Source organism: Lepisosteus oculatus, chromosome 12, assembly GCF_040954835.1.
Source record: "Lepisosteus oculatus isolate fLepOcu1 chromosome 12, fLepOcu1.hap2, whole genome shotgun sequence".
Lineage (NCBI taxonomy): Eukaryota > Metazoa > Chordata > Actinopteri > Semionotiformes > Lepisosteidae > Lepisosteus > Lepisosteus oculatus.
This window is the reverse complement of record NC_090707.1, coordinates 35,009,268-35,035,545: the sequence shown is the minus strand read 5'-3', so window position 1 is coordinate 35,035,545 and position 26,278 is coordinate 35,009,268. Positions and strand designations below refer to the sequence as shown.

Genomic DNA, 26,278 nt, shown 5'->3' with positions numbered 1-26,278 from the left:
ATAATAATAATTTATTATTGACACTTGTGCTTCTGGAGGAAAGGATTTTATTCTTTTGCCGTTTTAAGGATGTTTTCTGAGAGTTCCCCCGGGACAGCGCTCGCTTGTGAGCGGGCGCCGAGCCAACTGACGAAATACCCACGCGGTCGCGCAACGTCGATGAAACGCACTCCCATTTAACTCGTATTATTGCCCTTCTGGGGCGCAAGCTCTCGGTTTCCGCGCTACAACGCAGTTAACCCAGGTTCAGCAAAGTGGAATAAAGAGATTATTCTGCAAGGCAGAGCTGAAATTCCGGGGCCACACTTCCTTGTTGTTCTTTTAGTAAGTGTCGCAATTACAGCCATTCCTGATTTGGCAGAGATGCGAATCTGAATGACAGACCCTCTGCGGTCAGGATTAAGGTCAACTCTGAATTACCACACAAAGCTGTCATGTCTGCTGGAACTCTGCCTGCTCGTATAGGAAGCCGTGCTGTTGACCGTCTCATTTCACCCAACAGTGGTGGGAAATCAGGCTGACTAACAAGGCCAGGCCTTGCGGACGAGAAGGCCGAAATAAACTGATGCAAACTGCAAGTGTGAGAATATTCTCTGCTCAGGTCTTCAAAATTGAAGTCCATCCAGAGTAGCGTGGAAAGGAAACTGAAAGACGGATTTGCAAAATGGAGGTTTTTTTGTATGTAACCTTAAAACCTCATGAATCTGAAACCAACAACTGGGTAAAAATCATGCTGAATGAGCCACAATGCTCCTACTTTAAAAGTTGTACTGTACCATAACATTCTATGGGACTTTTCTTCTGAGCCCCAAGGAGCAAGCAGAGAACAGTTTTGCAAACACCACCCACCCCTCCTAGCTACCCATTACTGAGTTTAACTCTGTTCTCAATTACTTACTATGATATCATGGTGTGTAATATTCCAAGGAAACACCTTGAGAAAATCTCAAAACAAGGGCTCTGCTCGTCTTAGATCCACAGCACCGTACAGTCCTGTAGACTGCACGGAAATTGCAGACTGAAGAGCTCTGCCACATTAGAGGAAGAGGTCTCTACGAGCCCCAGGAACAGCAATGAGGGGATGTAAGTGAAACCATTTCATAGCTCGGCCTTGTGCACAATGGTAACACAGAAGGTTATAAACATTAAGTGTCACAGGACCATTAAGGATACCGATTATTGTGCTGCTGCTAAGCATTTTGGTCTCTGCTCTGTTGCTCATGTCACATCAGTCTTGGGGTACAGGAGTAACTGAGTTACAAAAGGCCACATGTGGATATGAGCTCCAGGATGTCTCAACCTGCTATAGGACACTGAACTTGTTTCATGTTTTCTCCATGTTTGCCTCTGGCTGTTCCAGTTTCCTCCAAAGACATACTGGTAGATAAATTGACTTCTGGGAAAACTGGCCCTGGTTTGCTTGTATCTGAGTGTACCCAGAGATGGACTGGTATCCCATCCAGGATGTATCTCGCCTTGTGCCCACTGCTTGCTGGGATAGGCCTATGACCCTGAACCTCAAGTAGTTAGAAAATAGATGGGTTGGGTTGGTTTGGATTCTCATATTTGTGGACCCACCAGGCAAGAGAAAAACTTGGATTTTGATCCATTGTTTGGTGAAAGGAGAAAGAGAGCCGTTCTGCCTGAGAAGGGCCTCAAGCTGCAATGGGAACAACTTGAGCTTTCTTACACCACATCCATCTCATTCAGAAGGTATTGCAACCACCGAACGGGGATGGAGCCCAGGTAAAAAACACAAATATGCGGAGTGTCCTGTATATTGCCAATTTTGTAACTCAATATACATTCGTTTTGTCCAACATGTGGCCTGTTCCTTTACTCTGAAACCACACTGTGCCAAAACCAAAGAATTTAAAAGTTATTTGTAAGTCCCATGTATTAAATGGGAAATACAGACAGTATCAGGCATTTCTTGAGTTTATCCACGTTTTTGAATCTCTTCTGTGCACAAGGTGTTGTCAGAGATGTGAGGCATAAGGACGATGCTGTTACTGTCACTCGAGAGAACAACGAGCAAGCTGTGTGAATGTCGAGCATTTTTTATATTTCATTTAGGCAAAATCTTAGGTCTTGGTTAGAGCTTTACCTTCCAAATATATCACTTTAATACACTGACTTCAAAAATTCCCCACCGAAGCCTTATTTAAGGGAAAAATTGTAAACTCATTAAAGTCAAAAACATTTCCCCCCCAACTTTGCAATCTCAAAATATGAGCACAGATTCTGACTTTTTCTTGCTTATTTAATCCAAACTTGTCAAAACCACACAAGCAAACCACACCGTCAACCAGATCATAACAATCAGCTATTTAAATCTCTACCTGAAGACTTCTGAGACAGAGCAGGGAAATTTTGACTTCCTAAGTAAAAAACGCCCAATCCATAGTCTACATCGAATGCCAAAATGAATGTTTGTGAAACTTACTTAATTTTCTGCAAGCCCGAGGACATCAACTATTAGAAAATCGACTATTTGTGAAAAGCTGGAGAGGTGGGTGGGTTCTGTGTTAACTAAACAGAATCGTTATACCAAACAGCAGGTGGAGCTTAGAGGCACTAAGAGATAAGCCAGGGGTAACAGCTCTAGACCAGTCTTGAAGAGACCAGAGACAGGGTGAGAACAGCAACCTTATCAGCAATCTCTCAAGGAAAGAGGGCCTCTTGAGTTAGCAAGAAAAAAAAATAATTCAAAAGTAGCTCTGCTTTCTGCTACAGTATGCCTCTATCCCAGGGGAGTCTTTAAACCAGCAGAATTCATTTCCTTTTTATGGCCCTTAACGTCCTGAGTGTCACCCTGTTTGCTTAATACAGATTTTTATTTTGCTGTGCTTTGCATGTTTCGTCCTCCTGTTTAACTCTAAGCGGTTTTTCTACTATAAAAACAGCCAGAGAGGGATATCAAATGTTTTCCAAAAAACTTTTCATTGCAACATTACAGCAAATTTAATTCACAAATTGTAGACTTTGATTTCTAGGCAAATGCTATGCCAAGATTGCTTCGTTTCTGTAATCAAAGAAATTTGATACACTTGAAGCCTTAAGGAATCGGTTTTCTACTTTTATTTGAAGATTTGCAAGAGCTCCGACGAGCCCTAAGATACTTCTTCTTTCAACTGTGCTTACATGTGAACTATTACAGCTGTTACAAGAAAGATGCTTCTCAAAAATCTCCTGTCACCTTTCCTTTCCCCTAAAAAGTTGGCAACTTAGCCACGTCATGTACACACAGGCTGGAAACCCCAAAAATGAATCCGTGGTGAACCAATATTAATATGCAATTCTCATAATCACCTTTGTTTTCTGTAGCACATTTGATCACATCTGTAAAACAATGTAAAATGTTAACAGGAGACAAAGAAATGAACACTTAATTACATACAATAATAAAAGACTGGGGCAGCACAGTGGGGCAGTAGTTAGCATTGCTGCTTTGCAGTGCTGGGGCCCTGGGTTCAATTCCGGACCTGTGGTGCTGTCTGGGTGGAGTTTGCATGTTCTCCCTGTGTTCACATGCGTTTCCTCCAGATACTCCAGTTTACTCCCAAAGTCCCAAAAATACTGGTAGTTTAACTGGCTTCTGGAAAACAGGCCCTTGCGTGAGTGTGTGCCTGCCTGCGCCCTATGACGGTCTGGCATAATATCCAGAGAGTACCCCACCTTGTACCCATTACTTTCTAGGACAGAGTCATGGGGGAGCTGGAGCCTGAATTGGAAAGAGCAGTTAGATAATGGATGGATGGATGGAAAGAGTTTCCGACATTAACAAACTCATCTGGTGGGTAAGGTGTGAAGTCAGTGGCCCAACCTCAAATGTCCTTAAAAGAACACCACTGTCAGAATCTTCTTAAACTTCACAGCAGTCCACGGAGGGGAACGAAAACCGACTCCTTCCACTAAGCTCAGCTGCAGTGGCATTAGTGTAGCTCTCAGTTTCCCTGTTAGCAATTCTTAAATAATGCTGAACATTTTGAACTCCCCTGCAAGTTCACCATGACTGTCGCACACAGAACTGGCTGCAGCTTCAACGCTCAATTAACTCAATTAATTCACCTGCGACGCGACCAGGCACACTTTAACAATACTAATTACAATCCTAAAAGGTCTAAAGAGAAGAGGCCCATGTTAGACAAACATAGTGAGAGAGGGCCTGGGTGTCACGCAACAGCAGACACAAGAATTGTGAAGCATATCTCTCTTGTAACAACATCCACTGCTTTGTCATTTTTAACAGCAAGCGTCTGGTAAATCTGGCAAAAGACCCCATTTCCTTCCATGCAGGATACAAAACTCAAAACCCAGCTGCCAGTTACATCTAAGGCAAACCATTTTGGCACTTTTATTCTAAAATGATTTCTGCTGCCACAGGTCTGGATTTTGCGACAGTACTATCCAGAAATAAATCAATATCATTCGGAGACCCAGGCAAAGGAGGCCTTTACAGTCAAAGTAATTCTATCCCTTGCTTCCCAAATCCTTTCCGGGCTTTGAGCACAGGATAATCACCTTCAATCCACAAGCACAGGTGAGGTTTCTAATTTCATGTCAAGGTCGGTGCTGGATTCATAACGAGCTGTCTGAGGGCCAGCAATGAGCACAGCCAGGAGTGTATTCATGTATGATAATCAATAACAGTCTTTAACAAGACAAAAACAAAACAATCGTTTATGCATCCAGCTTTGGACCTGCGCTGCGAAGAACAACATTTTTTAAAAGGCCAACATCGGCAAAGCCTTAAAGGAACTTCTGGATCATACACCTCAGGACCCGTGTTCCACTATATCGGGCCTGGAAAATCAGACTCCGATCACGCCAAACTTAAAGCCATTTACAAGCCTGTGGAAAAATCTCCACCAGGAACTCGAGATATTGTTCTTGTTACTTTGCAGAAATAGATGAAAGAAAAGATTTTAAATATTCGTTAAATATGCTTCATCGGCAGCATATTCAGGAAGGTCTGAACCTTAAAATGGGTGAAACCGTCCAAGCAGGTCAATAAAACTTGGCATCACATACCAGTCCATTTCAGGATTTGCAAACTGCGCAAGTTTATGTTAGTGTCCTCCTACAGACAGCTTTAAGGTTAAATAACATTAAATGTACGACTTAAGTGAATCCAACTGTGTATTGGTAAATTTATTAGAGAGACTACAAGTATGTAAGTAGATCTAAACTCCACAATGGGAGACTGATCTCTAACCCTGCAGGTGCTCCTGCAGTTCTTGAGCTCTCCCGACAGACAATGGCTGTATTGCCCAAGGTGGAATTGAAACTTGGAACTACTACGATATCTTTGCACCACAACCAAGTGCGAAAACCTCTTGCTGTCAGTGCCTCAACCACAGGCCCCTCAGTGACTTTCAAGAGGGGAAACCACAAACTGGAGACCAAGGGGGAAAAAAATATTTCCTTATTTCAGCAAAAGTGCCTTTGGAATTCAAATGAACGGCACAGAGAAAAAAAAAACTTGAATTTTAGGAGACCAACGGCAGGAAGCATCAATGCCCAATAAAAGATTGCATTAAAAAAGATCCACGCAGGTGTGAGAGTCTTATTAGGAAAACAAAAATGATGACAAAGCGTTTGTGGTGTTTCTGCAGGTCGTTTTCTTTATTGTTGCCATGAAAACACCCTTTGGCCCAGGTAGCAGAAAGAACACAATGAACCACAAGTCAACATCATATTTCAAGATTTAAAGGTCCTTCTTCGGCTTTTTAAAATGTGTGCTAATAACCTGTCAATTTCCTACATCGTTACACACCATTAGTACAAACCAAGTAGAATTCTACTGTAGTGCTCAATCACTGATGATCTAAATTCCAGACAAATGGTCATTAGGGGAACATGATGCCAAGAGAGTAGTTCCTCAGCACACTCCAACTCATAAAAACTATTCTTTGCAATTATGGAAGAATAATTTCAGGTGACGTGCCAAATTTTCTTTGGCTTTGTTCAGAATCGAGTGCTAGTTTCAGTTCAACCACAGTGCCCTGGCTGTGCTCTAGCGCAAAGATGTGAATGTGGAGCCGCAGATAACAGAACCCCTTTCGCACAGGGGAGGGGGGGAAAAATAGAAAACGAGATTAATAAAACTAACATTTTTATTATTTATTAATCTGAACGGGAGTGGCAAGGTTCATGAGTCTACGCTGGTGAAAAACCTTTAAAAAAACACACACCCTGCAAAGCGCGTACTGTAGGTTTCATGCTGGCTCCTTAACATCGAAGCAGGTGTGTGTCTGAGACGATTTCAGTTCATTTTGTCTCAACTGCCGTGAAATAGACGCATACTTTGACTAATGCAAGGAATCTTCTTCCCAGTACAACACTTATCCAATGCAGTAGTACATCAATGGGACAAATGGGTAGGAAACATGACACTGTAAACAAATTAACTGGCTAATCTCTAGCAAACATATCTTTCAGCATGACCTGTTTGTTAGGTTTGAAAGATGGCTTTTTGTCTTAGATACTATCTTCAGCAATAAGAGCTAAATAAAAAAAAGCATAACAGGAAGGACAAACCAGTATGCATAAACACCTTAGTGAGGCATTATGCACCCTTTTGTACCAAGTAAAGGCAGCACAGAGCATAGTATCTTGCACTTGCTTGGGTAATGTTTCATTTTTCATCCTCTTAAGAAACCGTTTTTCAGCAGTTAGACCAGAATGCCCCAAGCACATTAAAGCAATGCTCAAAATACAACAATTTTACAGCTAGAAGAGCTAGCACCCTTTGAACCCTATGGACGGATCTGATCAGGTCTCAGAAGCTAGGTAAGTGGAAGCAAAGCACAGTTTTTGTAGCAGGTGCACTGGCATTTTCTTAATTAGCACAGTGACCCAGATTGCGTCTGCTTAAGATCAACAGGGGGTCTACAGTGAAAGTGGCAGACTAGATTCAAACTGTAAAAATAAAACAGTTTCAGTCCCTTACTGTTGACAATGAAATGCACATCATAGTACTGTTTGCTCTTAGAAAGAGTTAAGGCAGCAGATGTGTTAAACGGTACAACACAGACTTCAGCTGAATGTGTCAGGCAATACCCACTGGAAACATCTGCTTTGAAAAATTCCAGGAAGGATGGGAGAAGTGAAAATACAGATCTTTTTCAGCTGCTATAATTAAACTTCAGGATCTTCTTTCAAACAGGAAGCACATCTTATGAAGACTCACAAAACTGTCGACAATTTTAGCCCCACTGGAATAAAGCATTCGATCACATTCGTACTTTTTCACTCGTCACGTGTGGCTTGCTTTGCCACATTTTGATGGCTTTTAATGGATTTGAAAAGAAAATGGAAACAACTTAACATTTGATAAAATCTAAAAATGTGCCAAAGCCAGACAAAAAATGTCTAGCTTCTTCCTTTAAAGAAACCTGTGCTTGTACACACGGTATGTTTGTAAACCCAATAATCGCAAGCGAATGTGAAAATGCTACCAACTCTCATTGAATCTACTTTTAACCAATGATTTTGTGCTCTAGAAAAGGTTAAAAAGGATCAGTTTGTTTTTACACTGAGTTTAACTGGAGTTTTCAGAGTCAAGTACTATTCAATCAAAGAAAACTTTGATTTTTTTTATTTAAGGAGTGTGTTTTTATTAGGATCAACACATTAAGCCTGAATTTCAATGTGCGATATTCAATGTGTGTGAATTTCAATCTTTGGCTGTTCCAGTCGCACTGCCCCGCACCAATTCAACACCAACTGCTAGTACCCCAGTTTAAGAGTAATTTACCTCAGCTTGTGCTAAACACTCTCGCACACAGTGCCACCACCTTCTAAAGTAAACATGGGTGTCCCGCAGAGAGAACGTTCCAGACAGCATTTCCAGCAGGACGGGACAACGAAAACCATTCAAGTCAAGTACAATATCTGGAGAATAACTGAAAACAGATTGACAGACTGAGAACGACCCGTGCTGTATTTAAAAAAAAAAACCCAACTGAAACCGGCTTAATTGAAAACATGACCATCACAAGATGAAATGGCGATGACCTGTGAGGCACTGACACCACTGTAAACACAGAATGAACTATTCCACCTCCTGTGGGGCTGTCTGTGACGACGCATAATCCGAAATGTTCTCTGTTCAAGGCCTCCAAATCAAACATCCAGTCCTCTGAAGGCACTGATAAAATCAACCCTGTGGACCTCAGAATCTTCTGTGAAAAACAAACCAGAGGAGAAAAGTGGAAGCTACACATAAAAGCGCTGGAATCCGAGAACAAGAGGCACTTCTGTACACAAAGGGTAGTAAGAGCATGGAACATGCTAGGGCAGTCACATTTTTTAAGTTGATACCCTGGCTTCTTTTGAGAAATGGCTGGATGAGATCAAATAACTACTAACTACGCAATAGCCTAGACAGGCCGATTGACCTCCTTTCTTCTATAGTCTCTTTTTAATTTTCTTTCTGGTGACAAACTATACATATTCAGTGGGAGCGAAATCTTGGGAGAAACAAAAATTAATACTTTGGTTTAATAAATGAGAGTTCAGACTTGTATGGGTTTTTCTGTAGAATGAGTTGCTATTTTTTTATTCATTAATACGATCAAGCAAAAATAACTTTTTTCCCCCCAATTTAAAGGTTTGTACCTAAACCTGGTAAATGCGAGGCTACGTAAGGAATTCCTTTCTCTCGTACTGTAAATTGGTTTCTTTCATTTCTTTCCTACAAACAGCAGCGTAATCAATACTATGTTTCCACTTCTTCTCCCTCCTCAGTCAGTGCCTTTCCAGCCCTCTACTTGAGAAATAACAGGTCATTTGAGACAGGTCTACCACTTAGACTTGTCATCAGTAATGCGAAGTGTAGACTAACCTAGTCTATCAGAGGCAACCATATCATCCTGAAAAACAGCTGGCTGCCCACTGAAGCTCAGCAGGTGTGAGCCTGGTCAGTACCTGGATGGGAGACCTCCTGGGAAAAACTTAGGTTTGTGCTGGAAGAGGCGTTAGTGGGACCAGTTGAGGGTGCCCATCCTACGGTCTGTGTGAGTCCTAATGCCCCAGTATAGTGACGGGGACACTATACTGTAAAAAGGCGCCGTCCTTCGGATGAAATGTAAAACTGAGGTCCTGACTCTCTAATGAGCATACTGGTGCACTATGTAAAGCACTTTGAGTGGAGTGTCCAGAAAAGCTCGACATAAGCGTAAGGAATTATTATTATTAATAATATTAATCCCCACAAGGTTGCACAGTACATTTTTCCCCACACAAAGAGCTATCAATAATTGAAAAATGTTGTCAGCTACATCACCCGCCAAAATTCGGTCCATATATTTACTTGAAATGAGCCTTTATTTCACCAGTGCCTTCCTTTCTCCTCGAGTTAAGAAGTGTCGAAAACAAAACCGGCGTTTGACTTGAAAGGAAGAAGAGAAAGATTGAAGATTAAGCATGCTGTGCGACTCATATTCAACTTGTGGCCTCAAAGCATTTGACTAGGGAAGATCTAAATAAAACATCAAAAACAGTGTCATAGAGATCACTTTCTTTTAAACCCCCAAGCTCTTACATCAAAGCCCATATTTCCTCAACCTTTTTTTCTGCATAGCCAAACTGTCACAGTAAGTCACCATAGAGCAGACTATATAGGGTAACTGATACGCACAAATTGACTAATTTTTAAATGTCCTGTATCACAAAATGTTCTTAGCAAACAGGATAAGGCAACATTTCACATCAGCTGAGAGAACCTTGAAAATCATTAGCCGATACTGCCATCACATTTAATGTGTTATGCAAATTATCTGTTTTAAAAGTGCTGTGCACTGCTTTACTGGTGAGAACCAAATTAATATGTAAATCTGCTCCTTTCAGATGGGCACCACAGGACCACCAGTTTCTCTCTCCTCATCAGATAATGAAGTGAAAAGCTACTGTAAACATCAAAGACTCCAAAGCCAGTGGATGGTGTTTAGTTAATACCACACAAGAGGGATAATGGCTCATCCCATAAAGATAATGCTCAATGTGAGACAACAACCCAGGGCTTCTCCACATGCAGTCCATGAGCATGAGCCCTGCATTAAATGAATAAACAAAGCAAGAATAGCTCTGACTATTACTGTGTGTTAAAAAACGTTCCGATATTATTAAGACAGGTCTCCTCCTGTTTAATATAGAATTTAATCTTTATTTTCTGCATTATAATGTAAGCATGAAGGTGTCAGTCCTTTCCAGCACCGTTTTTTCCCCACAATTAATGGTTTTAAAACCCTTTAAACTGCAAATACTGTGCTTCCTACAGTGACATTCTACAACAACTGGCCTGAAGAGCCTTTTGTCTCAATTTCAGGCAGCTGCCTCTACGACACCTTTCGCAATCCCAGGAAACATGGTTTTCAAACTCAAAGGATTCAACGTTTATATAACGGGACGAGTAGCTTGGAAATAACGGACCTCGTTAAGCACACAGCCAGCGAGCTTTAATTCCACCTAAAATGGATTTTTCACCGGCGACCACTCAGCTGCAGAGCAGCTAAAGATTTGGATAAAGTAATATTTTAATAGAGACCCCAACTGAGGTCATTTCCAAAATAATTTTCTCAATGTGGTGTGTGGCTGGCGTTCTGACTGGGATTATCAGACTGCACTTTGCTCTCATACTGATAAACTATATCAACCAGATATATCCCCTATGGCGAAAATAACATTCCACTGCAACAAGTCTTGTTTAACACTGACCGTGCCACAAGGTCATAATAATAATATTACTCTATTATACACCTATATACAAACATATAACTCAAGAGTTATAGTATACATTGTACTAAAAGTCTTTTGTATCCCAGTATAAGAAGTAAGAGTGGGGGAGGACAAGTAGAGATTCAAAATACACTGTAACCCCTCTTGAGCTTACTCGAATTCTGTTATACCCAGAAACCCATGCGACACATCCATTTTATTGCTGTATTCGTCATTTGACTGCAGCATTCCTACCTTTAAGTGTCATCTTAGGAGCTAAGCAAATTTGGGCTGGGTCATTTCTGGGATGGGTGACCTCTAAGGACAACTAGGTTGCTATAGTGAGGGTGTTTGTAGGCCAGTAGGTGGGACTCTTCTCTCTGGTATGATAGCCTGGGCCTGTGCCTATAGAAAGTCTTTCAGATGAGGACAAACTGAGGTCCTCACTGCTTGGTCACGAAAGATCCCAGGGCAACTGATTGGGGGAGAAAAAGGCGAAAGCCCTGTGTCTTGGCTAAATTCCACTCTGGACCTGCACAATGTGCCAGCTCCTCACCTGACCTACAGCGTAGCTGTTGCAGCTGATGCAGGGGGGTGCTGTTCCTGCACTCTGACCCCAAGCTTCTCTCTCTGTCTGTGTGTCTCATGGAGAGCAAGTTGGGGTATGTGAAAAGACAAATTCCTAATGCATGAAACTGTATATGGCCAATAAAGTGATCTTATCTCTTATCTTACCTTCAGTGGGTCTCTTTCTATATGTAAAGCACTTTGGGATCACTTGAGCTGAAAAATACTAAAGATATGTAGTCGTAGCAATAATAATCATAATATTGCTTACACTTATATAGCGCTCTTTGGATTTCTCAAAGCGCTTTATAGGTAATGGGGACTCCCCTTCACCACCACCAAGGTGCAGCCCCACCAGGATGATGTGACGGCAGCCATAGTGTGCCAGTCCACTCACCACATACCACAACAGAGTGATGAAGCCAATTCATAGATTATTAGGAGGCCAGGACTGGAAAAGGTCAGGGGGAAACTTTGGCCAGGATACTGGAGTTAACACCCCTATTCTTTTCAAGAAACACACCGGGCTTTTTAAGGACCACAGAGAGTCAGGACCTCAATTTTACATGCTGTCCAAAGGACCTTTTTACAGCATAGTGTCTCTTTCATTATACTGAGGCATTAGGACCCACACAGACCACAGGGTGAGCGCCCCCTACTGGTCCCACTTACACCTCTTCAAGCAGCAACCCTAGTTTTTCCAGGTGTTTTCCCCTCCATGTACACCTGGTGTGCTATAGTAGGCTGCCAGTAAGGGGTTTCAGGGTGGTAAGTACAAATATAACCCAAATATCTTGTTTTCCTCACTGAACTGAAGCAGGATTATTTCATTTCTGTTCAATATCATCTGTAATACAAATGAAGACCGCACACAAAAAGGCAGAATTAGTTTATTGGGGTCCTGTGACCCCAATTATCAGACAGGGGCTGTGTTAAAGCTGCACCACTCTCTTATCTTGAAGGGCATCAGCCTTTAACTAATAAGATGCTCTTCATTAGCGCAATGTGATGGGGATTAGTGGGGCAAGTGTCTACGAGCAGTCCTATCAGCAGGATTAAACATCTGAACCACAGTCGGTTTAGCTGTTGTAGCAACTTAACACAAGGATGCAAAGCACAGTGGTCTACTGCCCTGAAGGCACTCAGGTATGACAATCATGGCTTCATAACAGCTTCTTCATAAGGAAAAGAATGACACCTCCCTTCTGAAGTGTTTAGTGTTAAACAGCAGTGAAGGCTCATAAGACTCCTCTCCTACTGACTCTCCTCACACTGCAGTCATGTCACTTCCTCATAAACCTTAAACACATCAGTCATTCATATTATTCAGAGCCTCTCCAGTGAGATAATTCCTTACACTTATATAGCGCTTTTCTGAACACTCCGTTTAAAGCACACCAATGGGGACACCCCTCCACCACCACCCCTGTGTAGCCCCCACCTGCATGTTGCAACGGCAGCAAAATTGTGCTAGTAAACTCAACACACATCAGCTATCAATGATAGCAATGGGAATTAGGAGGCCATGATTGGTAAAGACCAGAGGAAAATTTAGCCTGGACGCCAGGGTAACACCCCTACTCTTTTTTGAGAAATACCCTAGGAATTTTAATGAGCACAGAAAGTCAGGACCTCTGTTTTATGTCTCATCCAAAGAATGGAGCTTTTTTTTATAGTATGTCCCCGCCACTATACTGGAGCATTAGAACCCACACAGACTGCATGGTGAGCGCCCCCTTCTGGTCCCACTAACACCTCTTCCAGCAGCAACCTTAGCTTTCCCAGGAGGTCTCCCATCCGGGTACTGGTCAGGCTCACACCAGCTGAGCTTCAGTGGGCTGCCAGTTGTAAGGTGCAGGGGATATAGCTGCTAAAGATAAGGAACATCATTAGCCTGGCAAAAGACGAGAGGAATTCTGATTTTTTTCTTTATGAGGGGCATTCAGTATTCACAGACCTGGGGAATACAAACTAAAAAAATCTCAAGAAGGTCACTCTCAATTTTGGCACAAAAATGGAATCTGACAGCTCCAACTAAGGAAAAACAATGCAGGATAACTCTCCCTAGTAATTCAGTCCCAAACAGCGAATTCCTAAGCCCTGGAAATAAAAGAATCCTCTTGATCAACGCACTAAGTGGATAATGTCTCGGTTTAAAACTCGTTTAGAGTTCATCGGATCCCCTAGCCTCTCATCCTAGGAGTCTCTGCTGGAAAAGCTGACAGGAAAAAAAGGTCCAGGAAAGCTGCCTAACTGTGCCTCTTTTCCTTTATCTATTAAAGCAAATAATGAAAATGAACGACAAGGGTAAATGTAAATGCAATTGTGTCAGCACAAACTGTAACAAAGCACGTATTGTGCAATATGTCATGACTATGTTGGAACAAGTTATTACATAATATATGTTTTGTTACGTTATATGTTATATGTAATGTGTTATGTTAACATATGTTACATAATGTTTTGTGATGTATTCAGATGTACAGAAGTGCTGTGGGTCCATAAATATTTCCCCCTTTGGGCACAATAAAGTTTATCATCCCTTAAACACTGGGAGGTACTTCACTCACTGTGTTCCCCTCAGTGACTCACGACACAGAAATAAGAAAAGCTTCACTGACCTTTCTTTTCCACTTGCTAAAATGACAAAACTTGGGTGAGGCCCACAGTGAAGACATACCACTTCGGCTGGGACATTAAATTTGGGAACAAATTCTCAAATTTTCCAGGTTCCCCTCCAAATGGGATATAACCCACTGGAAGAAAAACTGCATGGGCTGTCTCTACAAGTAAATTTGGGAGTCAGCCGGGACGTTCCAGAGTGCCTCACTAAGAGCAGGCTTCCCTGCGGAGCACAGACTAGGCCCTATAATCTTGAAAGAAAGTCCATTTCAACATGGGGTCGTTTCTAGTCAAATGTGGAAAAGAGCAACGCAATTAGTACTGGGAGGATCAAACCCTGGCATTTTTTTGTGGAAAACATGGTTACCGTCCCAACTTCTCAAGCAGTTTCTTCTCAAGCCACACAAGAGCAACGCGAGGGGACTAGCACAGTCCCAGGAAGTTTGAGCAGGAGTCTGGAACAAACTACCCAGCCATGTTGTCCAAACCGATAACCCGGCCTCTTGCAAGAAATGGCTACACGAGATTCTCAGATCAATTAGCTACTAAAAGCGAACAGGCTGAATGGGACAAACAACCTCCTTTCATTTGAGAACGTGCTTTCAAATGTGGGATGTGTCAAAGTTCAGTCCGAGAAGCTGAAGACTGCTTGCCAGTACATGTGTCTGCGGACAAGTTTCCTCTTTTCTGTGGTGGAAGAAGTACCTGCGCTGAGCGGAGTGGACGAACATCCGCAACTAACTTGCGAGGTCCAATGAGAGACAAATAAGTGGCATGCCAGGATTTCAAGACCTTGAGTCACAGATGACACAGCCTTCTGCTTTGTAGTTCTTCTTTCCAGAGACTCTTCAAACTCACTTGTTACTGGGTTACAGGGATCACACAGTGCAACAAAGATCCTTGATGGAACAAGTTAAAGGTTTATTCCATGCTAAAAAACCTTTCTTCTCTTTCCAGCATGGGAATAAACCTTTAACTTGTTCCTTTGCAGCCTACGCATGCTAACGCAGCTACCTACTTGAACTAAAAGATCCTCGATTCTGGGCCTTCGATGTATCATCCGCAACCACAGATCACATAAGGCAGCAGGAAGGAATACTATCCACCCAACCCCATCATCTGGTAACTGGTTGCCCAACTCACACAGCAGCGTGTTGAAAACAATGATCTGAAATTAGCCCAACTGAGCCACCTTCCACAGACAGCCCACAGATGCCTGGTTTGAGAAATGCACGTCAGGGAGGTGAAATTACTCAATCTGGGCGATGTCAACTGCTTAAACAGAACCGCAGTCAGGATTTCACTCGCTGTTCCTTTTACTAGGTGCCGTAGTTCACTCTCTTTGGGGGATCGGTGTGTCTTCAGGGTTCTGGTATAGCTCAGTTCTTAATCATAATCTATGTGATTCCTCACACAGGGAAGAATAGCACTATCAGACCCCCACGATGAGCTCCAGTCGGGTGCATTTCAGGCAACACACCTGAACGACGGCAGTTTTGATTTTCAGACACTGCTGGGGGGTTGATCCCAATGACAAATTCCATTTGATCTTGGAAGAGCTGAAAGTACATTTCCAAATGTGCCCCACATAGAAAACTGAACTCAATTAGCCACTGATTAAAAAACTCAGCAGGAGAAAAATCCAGGAGGACTTCAGGAGTGGGGAAACTTATCCAAACCAGCAAGCAGATCAATTAAAGGCACCAAACAGCACTGGCGCTTCAGAACTCAGCTGGAATAGAAATCGGCAATCTCTCAGGACCAGTGTGGAAACTAGGCCTGGGCTTAGCTAAAGCAGTAGCTAGCTGAAGAGAGGCAGAAATCTATGAAGGGCACGTAAACTAAAGTCACAATTCTCCCACAAAAAAAACACATTGTTCCAAGTAGATTTTTTTTTTTTACAAGAGACAAAAAGAAGGTGGCACTCTTTAAGTTTGTCTTAATGTGTACTTTCCAGAATCATGAGTGTGAAGCTCCAAAACTAAACCAGGAATGTGGAGCTGAACACTATTGCAAGGTACTATGGCAGCAAGCCTGAACCACAACAGGACAGTTACTGCATAAGACAGAAGAAAACAAGGCTCCGGCTACATAATTTAGGGTTGTACAATCTCTTCCACCATCACATTTTGTATTATTTACACAGACGTAAGTTGGAAGGTCAAAGCATAATGCTGTTCTGTAGCCCCCACAGGCTGTCCAAGACATGGTAGTGAGGAGACTACAGAGCTGAGTAAAGTTTTTCTGCATTTCTTCTAGATGGCAAACCAAGGCACGCTGTGTAAAGAGGACTGGAAGTTGAGGAAGTGTTCGCGTTTGGTGGCAGTGTTTCTTAATGGAGAACACAGATACGACAGTCGGGCCTGTCTTTAAGGTGGAGACAGGGGGACTGGTGGAGGAACGGGAGGAAGATGTCTGGTGCTTCAAAACGAAATCTAGTTTTGGGTCAGTAAAAAGGAGAGAAACGAAAGGGGAACTTCCAAAAACATCCTATACCGCAGCCGAAACCTTGAAACCAGACACAGAAGTGCTGACCGGGGACAAAAAAAGTAGTCTGTATTACACAAAACTAAAGAATTAATGTGCCTTTATACACAGGGGCTGATGGGAGGGGAGGTCTGGTGCAAAGACGCTTACAAAAGAGACTCAGTTTTCCATTTGACCCAGAAACACCCCGATACAAAGACTGAATGCAGGTACTGCCTCAGGTTTTAGAACAACACAGCCTGCACTTTCGGATTAAAAACGGCAAATGGGAAACGATCTAACAAGACGTGACTGAGGTACAGAAAAGACACAGAAAAGTAAAATACAAACACAGTGCTTTTAGACAGCGGAACAGCATGGGACCTCATCTAAATTGCCACCTTGCTCTTGAATCTTCCCGAAGACCTGACTAGGTTCACTAGCAGAGACAACCTGGCACATTTAAACAAGATACATTGCATTGCTGGGTCCGGGTAAATAAAATGTTTATAAGATTTCTAGGCCATCACTTAAAGAATATCGAATACCTGCAAAGCTGATTGCTCAATTCTATTTTTTCCCCCAACCATTCTGACAAATCAATGAAAGGCTGTTGAGTAGCAGTAGACACTATTAAAAACTGCATTTCTTGCAATCAGAGGTCACACTTCATCAGTCACAGAGACTGCACTGGGCATTACACTTTTCAACTTTTATTTGTTTTAAACCTCACGGCCTGAAACTGACATGATCCAGCTAGAGGCCAATCTAAACCAGATTTCTGTGGAGACACTAACACCTGCTGGTGTTCTTTGCTTAACTGAATCCTTAATTGAACTAATAAATAGCTGGATTGGAACCTTTGCTACTTTTGCTGTACTGAACAGTTGGGATATGTTCCATTTTAAGCCATTCTTAAAAGTACAGGAACTAAAAATTCAAATGAATTCTACTCCCCCAATTATATAAAAGGGTTCAATTATAGAAGAGTATGGAAACAATATCTTGATAAATGACAGGAATAGACCCAACATATAACTGCACACTTTAAAACAGCAATATTATTTTTGGTATAAACTGGTATACAGGCTAGAAACTCTCTTTGTTGAACAGGGCAAGTGCATCTTTAAAAATATATATATATATTTTTGACTTACTGTAGTAAAAGTTTCTGCTTCTCAAAAACTGACGTTTTCTAAAAACTGGGTCAGAAATGAATCCTGTCTCTAAAAGGATCATGCTTGGGAAAAAAACAGAACACAACATTCGGCACAGCGCAGAGTGGGATTGTGTTGCCCAAACACTTATAGATTGGAAAATTATATACTGTTCGCATGAGAGCTCAGCTAAAAGAAAATCCAGCAGGTTTGTGGATCCCCAAGAGCAAAGAATTGAACCCCCAGCCTACAGTAAGAAAACCAGCAAGTGTGTGTATCCCCAGGATCAAGATTGGGGACCCCTGGTCTACAGTAGGAAAACCAGCAGGTTTGTGGATTCCCAAGAGCAGAGAATTGAACCCCCAGTCGACAGTAAGAAAACCAGCAAGTGTGTGTATCCCCAGGATCAAGATTGGGGACCCCTGGTCTACAGTAAGAAAAACAGCAGGTATGGATCTCCAGGTCGGTCAAGCCCTGGTGTAAGCTGTAGTAGCTCATTTTTATGCAAAGTGGAAAAGTATTTAATAGTGTTACCCAGTATAGAGGTACAGTGGTAGAATCTTTGAATCTTTACATTGTTTATGAGCATTGATTGGACAAATTAAAATCACATCAAGACAACACAGAACAGTCTATACCTCACAAACTAAGGAACGAAACAGCAGAAGGACTGCTGAAACAAACCCGACAGTAGAAACAAAGTTTTAACTGCCAGATCATTACAGAAAACGTCACAGAAATCTCTGAAGATCAAAAGAATAAGTCAACTGATCTCTCAAAACTCTAGTGAGGGCTATTAAATAAATATTCGACAATCCAGTGTTGACTGGTGCCCATCGTCACGAAATTCAGGGATAACAAAAGGGTGGCCACCCAGGAAGAAGGAATGTAGAAAGGTTTAACTCGTGTGGCAGGGAAAATGGGAGGCTCACTTACAGCTGGGGGCAACTGGGAATCTTCACCAAAAAAACCTCTGGTATCATTAGGAGGCAATGTCTTTAAAAACCCTGTCAATGCTGACCTTCTGAACCTGGTGTCTATGGCAACAAGTTCCATGGCAACATAAGAAGAAAAGGCATTTGTCGAACAGCAGATAGCTCAATCCCCAGGTCAAAGGGGATCACATGATGTGACAAGATCCAAATAAACTGCAATAATAGGTATAATAATCCTGTACACTTATACAGCACTTTTTTTGAGTGGACACTCCACTCAAAGCGCTTTGGAGCTAATGGGGACACCCCTCCACCACCACCAGTGTGTATCCCCCACCTGGATGATGCGACGGCAGCCATAGTGCACCAGTACACTCACCACACACCAGCTCTCAGCGGGGAGGAGAACAGAGAGATGAAGCCAGTTAAAAGATGGGGATTATTAACAATCTTATCAAGCCACGATCGGTAAAGGCCAGGGGAAACTTTGGCCAGGACACTGGGGTTAATACCCCTACTCTCTTCGAGAAACGCCCTGGGATTTTTAATGACCACTTAAGAGTCTAGGCCCTGATTTTACGGCTCATCCAGGACGGTGCCTTTTTGATAGTATAGTGTCCCCATCGCTAGACTGGAGCATAAGTACAAACACAGGGTGAGCGCCCCCTACTGGCCCCACTAACAAATCTTCCAGCAGCAACCTTAGTTTTTCCCAGGAGGTCTCCCATCCACGTACTGACCAGGCTCACACCTGCTGAGCTTCAGCAGGCTGCCAGCTGTGTGCTGCAGGGTGATCTAGCTGCTGGCTAACTAATTAAGAGTTAGCTCAGGGGATACACCCCCCACTGGCTGACAGGCGGTAAAGGAATGAGATTCTACCTTGCCAGAGGTCTTGGACTTCTCAGTAGTGATGTTCGTCTTGAAAGCTGGTGATCAGGGTTTAAATGCCCCGGCCCTGCCTACTCACCGAGTGTCTCAAATAATTTCTTTATAAGCTTAGGGGGCTAATTTGCACACAAAATATAAAACCTTACATGTTTCTCTATATTTAAAAACAAAGGCATTTAGCGGTTAATGACCAATTAGGGTCTGAAGCCCATCTTGTGAAAAACAGATGAAAATTGTGAATAGTTTCAATGTGCAAAGGCTTGCTTTTTTAAAACAAAAAACTACCTCTCTGTCTCACTGACAACACTACAGTGCAAGCACATTCAGGAGGTTGTGTTCCACATTTCAGCTGGAAGTAATCAACATGTCCTATCACGATGCATAATGGGTTTTCACCTCCAAGACTCAGAGAAATGAGTAAGATCTTGGCATTTTCAGTTCTAATCAAGACAGATCCAGAGTTACCCAGAGGTGTGAAAAGAGAATAGTGTTTACATTAGCAAAATGATGAATAGCTCGGCAGCTAATATGATTCAGTTAGCCCCCAGCAGAGCCTGATGATTGCAGAATGGGCCTTGTTTTTTCTATGAAAGGTGGGGTGCAGACCTTTCATCAAGGGTCAGAATTCTGGAAGACCCCAACAAGAAACCTGTGTTTAATCCAACTATAAGCAGAAGTACAACCCCAAAAAGATGTAGTACTCAAATGCTACTTTTTTTACATAATGTTTGGGCAAGCATGAGCCCTCTACCCAAGATAAGTGAGATTCACTGTGCTGTTTTTTAAAGGCTTGGAATTGCTCAGATGGTCAAAATTGACGGACTGGGCCAGTGGCAAAGGTTGTAGGTTCGGTCACAAAACAGAACAGTCAATGGGGGCTGGTTAAAAAATAAATCAAATCAAAAGAAACACAATTCTTTTAAATAGACAAGGGACAGGTTCATTCCATGCGGGAAGGTAGGGCTGGGCGATATGGCCAAAAACATTATCATGATAAAAATGTTCATATCAGTCGATATCGATAATTATCACGATAAATGTCAAATCATTATTTCTTTCAAGTTTAAAGGCAGATTTTTTATCCTGAGTGAAAGTTGAAGAAACCAGACAGTTAATTGGTAAATCAAACAACTCTTTATTTTAAGAACACAACAAACACTTGCCAAACAGCAGAAACATTCAACAAATCTGAGGTAGAGAGCATTCAAGTCTTTGTTTATGTCAAAATATGCATGAGTAAAATTTACAAAATAAATATCTTAATAGAAAAATTAAATACTGCAGTGTGATAAAACACACATAGAAGATGGCTCAGACAGACTGCAAAGTTTAAAGTGCTCTGTTTTATGTCTGATCGTAAAAAGCCAAAATATCTCCAAATTACCGAAGTTGAATAACCTTTTCTGTCGACGATGTCATCGTCCTTCGAGCTGGTCGTTGGCAGCACTACATTCGCTTCAGTGCCGCTCATTTCTCCACTCAAACTACAATCCTGTCAGGGTAAACACCACCACGTTAGCTGCCCTCGCGCAGAATTTTGTGCGCATGCGCAAAGCACAAACATATATCGAACTTTTGTTAAAATTATATCACGATAATTATCGTTATCGAATTATCGCCCAGCCCTACTGGAAGGTAAAGAAAAGAAGCGATGTACGGGCCACAGATCTTTCTTCAAGCGTGAGGGAGAGAGGGCAGGTAGAAAAATAAAACAGATGAAATGAAAGAAATGATTGGCAATCACCTGCTAGCAATTACTAAAGGCGAGTATTACAGGCAATTACAGCTCAGATAAGCACACCAGCAGATGAAGTTTTTTTTTTTTCCTGTAGGAATCAGTATGAGACTCTCTTGCCAATGCTTGCTGACAGGATACAGCTAGACAAGGCCATGGCACAGAACCGCCTCCCTTGGGATGAGGTCTATGAGGAGTCACAGAGGAAACCCTGTGGCGCAGAAGCCCATCATTTGGATTTTAAAACCCTGAACGTCTCCAGCACGGGAAAAGAAACGCTGAGACACCGAAGCTCCTGACGCCAGTTCAGTGTATTGTCGTACGCACGTGTGCAATGAAACGTTTATTTGCCTGTCTGCTCCAATCCAGAGACATTAAGGAAACACCAAAAACATCACCAGAGAACAGCAACACCAACAACGAGTTAAAAAACATCCAACTTAAAAAAAACCTGAGATGCGTCACAGGCCAGTGGAGCCTTCACACTGGCTGCCACCAGCTCCGAACAGGAGAAGCTGCACTGTCCCTACAGATATTCAGTCAGCACTACTGTAGCTGCACTTATTACAACTGCTGTGCCGCTTAGTGGTGTGCAAAGCCGATTGACTGACTGAGGGGGAAGAGGGGAGAGCAGACAGAGCTGACACCTGTGCACAACGGAGCTGAGAGTCTGCGTGCTTAACCCAGGGCTTTAATCTGGATCCTGTATTGTTTAGGACGTCTCGCCAAATGCAAAGCTCAGCGCTCTCTGGGCTGAAGTTAATGAGAACCGGAATTTTCTCGTTTAAAAAAAAAAGACAGCGCCAACTAAAGCAAAATTGGATTTCACACAGGTGTCTCTCTTTGAAATAATTCTTTGCACAAAACCAACAGCTAGAGATTGTGATCTTCAAGACCAGGGTACATGTGTGAGGTACGCGGAATATTAAACAGAACCGTGTGTGCCTCTTAATGCAAATCAAAACATGACTACCGATAGGTCCCGTCTCCAAATTTAAGTAAGCCCTATGCTGACGGTAAGAGATGACTCTAAGCTTTGGCTAATTTATCAGTGTTAGACAAATACTAAAAAACATACATCCTATACTCCTCTATCAGTACTACAACCTCCCTCAAAAAATCTCAGAGACCATGTTACATTTGTTTCAGTGTTCTTGCCAAGAAACACCATGTGTGGTGAGATGTCTTTTCAATGAACAAAAGAGAATTATTTTCACCCCCAATATTCAGCTGTATTTCTCTTGATAGGTAATAAACCCTTAACTTGAAAGTGTGGATATTGGAAAGTATTAACCAGTTATGGACATCTTAAGGCAAGGTAAGAAGTCTGCACGCTCTACAAAAAAATAACTGCCAAAGCTGATGAAGCTGAATACGGGGTTGTGATTTCCATTATTTGCCACATATAGATTATAGATATTTAACTACCTTTAAACCCAGGAAATAGGAATTTCAGCCAGAAAGGACTGTAAGTGGACCCTACGTTAGGGTATTAATGCAGCACCAACTGTCCTAAGTCTGGCATTTCTTCAATTCATGAAACAGAGAAGTGTTGATGCAGATCCTGAAAAACAAAGCCACTGTAACACTGAATTTAAGAACCCAGAGAAAGGCAAATGTTTAATGAAGCTATCTATTAATTACTGATATTTACACACCACACACCAAGATGCCACACGCAAAATGCCTCCAGATGAAAACCAAGGCTTTCTCACAAGCAATGTCAGCAGCTCCTCTTTTCAGCAGTCCTTAAAATGAATTTCGAGTCGGTATTTTCTTTGTAATTGTTTTCAGAGTTATACTCAATTTGAAAATGACGGCCCTGTCTCGGGGAAAAAAGGGTCACCTCCGAGCTCCATGTTCCTACACGGCAGACTCCTGACTCATGAACATTCATGTGCACAGCCTGTGTCATGTCCAACCTTCCCAGCAATTTCCCCACAGAGACTAAAGAAACTGAAACAGACAGATGTTCCATCCTACGAAGCTTACCTCACAAGGAAAATTATATACATGCCACATCTACAATCTGTATATAAATACCATAATGGGATGCTTTGTGTCTACATATTTTTGTCTTTTGCCCAACATTACACAAACCCCCGCTACAATGCTGAGAAAAGAAACACATCCTCCCTTTATTACAAAACACAAATCGCTGTAAATTATGGCACACGGGACCAACTGTTTTAAGATCACATTCTCTCACGAGCGCTTAATTCAACGTTGCCCACGACAGACCCTTCAGCACTTCTGACTCCGGTGCAAATCGGGAATCAACCTTCGGAATAGCTTCCACATTCCTTGATAACACAAGTCCCTTGAGGAGAAAGGGACAAAAAAAAGTTCAAATGGGCTATTTTCAGGATGGCAGAGAAGGAGGTTCAAGACACAGGAGATTAAGCTGTGGACATTGCTTTGTACCCTTGCATCCAGATAAAGCACTCAGCCATGGGTAAAGGCAGCTATGAGTTTTGAACCAGTCCCTCTTTGGTTTCAGGGAAAAATGACAATTTTGAGGGTCCTGTCTCCAGCAACAAAATCACAAACGAAACGCAAGAACTAAAGCGAAATCATGGGGGCTTTGTGGCAAACTGCCTTTTAAAATTTCCCGTCTACCCAAACAATGATGTTAAAGCGTCCATTTACCTTAATTAACCACACACATTACTGGAGTGGTATTTTAACGTTAAAGTTAAGTAACATAGGGGAGAAAGTCATATTGCTGTTTAGAAACTGGGGCTGATAAAAAGGAGTAAAATTGTGGATTATTATCAAATTAACTTTAAATTGTGTTCATTAGAGCCAAGACTCGCCTATAACCATGTAAATACAGACACAGAACCCAAAGTGTTCAATATCAAGATAATGAAACCGCGTCCCTCGTCGAATAACCATTACAATTCACATTTATGTGTAAAAACTGAAAAGCGTATAACCCCTTCATGCATTTATGCACAATCTGAAATCCTTCCTGTTGGAAATTAACCCTTGAAAGAAAACGAGAAAAATCTAGCACGCGCGATTGTGCATGCACAATCAAATACGATACTTGATATTTTTAATAGACGTATTTTGTATATCAACCGATACGTGTGGGTTTTCTGACACGCCGTTGCGTCACAACCCATATTCCCGGGGGAAAACAAATTATTGATACTGCTCAGTCACCTTAAAAACCAATCACAGCCGGGACCCGATTAATATGCTTAGCTCACCAGCAATCACATTAAAATGTTCTTCAAAAAGACATCAGATTAGCTTTTCTAAAATCCGACGAATTTGTGTAATGCTGTCGAGCAAGACCCCGAGGGCATTTTGTGTCAGAGAGGTCAACCCCTTAATTCGACAGAAATAAAAAACAATGTAACATAAATACAGTTGGCATAAATACTTGATTCGGGCTGAGAACGTTTTATTCTAGTGCGTTCAGGTCACCGAAAAGTGAACCCTCGGTTGATTTATATTTATAGTTTTCAATTAGCGACCATCGCGGCAAACACCAGGAGGCAAGAGGTATTTGATTATGTAGCAGCTGACCTCATCGATGGCAATTTTTTTAAAGATGCTGCTGCTGCTGCTACTACTACTACAGTAAATTTTTAAAAAATACATCTACCGCAACTCGAAACAGCTCGCAAGCGTCGCCGACATCACAATATCGCAACTTCAAAGGCACAGATGATCAACTCCGGAGCAAAATAAACGTCTAAAATCCCCATTTGTTTCTCATCACCCGCAAGTGGGGGGTCAAAAATGGTCTGGCTAGTCACAGATTTCGGCTTCAATGTATTAATCACCGGACTGTAATCATGATCAGATGCACTGGGTTGTTTTAAACTCTCCGTTCCACCAAAACGGACGCGATATCTCTTTGCAAAATGCAGCGAAACCAAGTTATTTCTTTTCTGTGCTGCGTGCGTTTGAAATGCAAGGCTGGGGCTGCCACTCTTTAAACCTATAGTATGATCTTCTACATCCTGCATGCTGGCAGTTTATTCCAAGACACCCTCCTAGAAAATAACACACCACCGCATCAAGCAAGCCATGATTGACAGATGACAAACCTGTTTATTAAATAACACCGTGCCGCCATGCACACATAACTCGGCAGAAAAAAAAAATGTTCCAGTAGCTATGCACTTTTTGATCTTTATTGATTTCAATTTGAACTTTAAAAAAACTATTTAAAGAGACATTTTTACAGGTTTACGCTGATACTGACGCTCCCTGTATATCCCTGCATCTGGCATATGCTTCCTAATAGGGGAGTTTTTTTTCCTCCAAAATCTATACGAATCTAGATATTTAACGTTCTGATTTATATCAGTTTTTACTTTATCGTGTTACAACTTACTGAATCATTCCCAGTCCGTTTCAAATGTTCAACCCCCACCGTACGCATCCATACACACTTACCACACGTCTTCACCACAAGCACTACATTCCTCAAACTACACCCGCATTCCTGGAAACTGAACATATGTCAATGCAAACACACCGAATGGGTCCAAAAACCTCTGCAGCAAAGGAAAGAGCTGTAATCTGGACTTGAGCAAAACATCGCAAAGGGGAGCACAACATGAGAGCATCAGCAATATCCCTCCTCTCGTTTTCCACAGCCTTTTCCAACCCGAGACAGGTCGCTCGCCTCTCAACGCCAGCCCGTTTACCGAAAACCCACTCCAACTTACCTGTATGTAGTTGTTTTCGCAGTAATCTGCGACTCTTTCGAGGTTGGTGTAACTATCGAGCAAAGCTCTCCGTCCTGCCGGAATTTCTTCTTCCAAAAGCATCTGTAGCTCCGCCATCTTTACATCTTTAACACACTGAAGCGCTGGCAACACAGGAAGCAGGGAGGCATACAACTTCCTCTCCTCCGATGTGGGAAAGGTGTAGTTACTCAACTGGAGAAGGTTTTTTGGGAGGGAGCGAGGAGAACGATGTCAGGAAGTTTGACACTTAAGTGTGTGCTGTCACCTGTTAAATGACGTGAAATATAAATAGGTTTGCATCCACAGAGGTTTTAAGACGCTAATAAAAAGTGGTGTTTTTGCTACCCATCCTAATAGAGACACACAAATCACAATCACCGTTGTACTCAATGATTTTGTGTCATTTATCTTCACATTTCTTAGAGGTTTATAACTGTTTGGAGGAAACTGGAACGAAACATATTATCATAC

The 26,278-nt window shown here is 42.1% G+C and overlaps 1 protein-coding gene across 15 annotated transcripts in view; it reads right to left on the bottom strand.

The window, feature by feature from the left end:
* Positions 1-26,025, bottom strand: part of abi2b (abl-interactor 2b) — a 104,225-nt gene extending 78,200 nt beyond the window's left edge. For 3 of the 15 annotated variants that reach the window (XM_069196343.1, XM_069196341.1, XM_069196342.1), the window contains exon 1: positions 25,787-26,023. In XM_069196343.1, coding sequence (XP_069052444.1) covers positions 25,787-25,903 — 117 coding nt within the window. In that variant the 5' untranslated portion in view covers positions 25,904-26,023. Of the gene's footprint in view, positions 1-2,446; positions 2,466-25,511; positions 25,685-25,786 lie in introns of those variants that run through there. The other 12 variants (XM_015359354.2, XM_015359355.2, XM_069196347.1 and 9 more) reach the window with 8 other exon arrangements.
* Between the last annotated feature and the right edge of the window lie 253 nt (positions 26,026-26,278).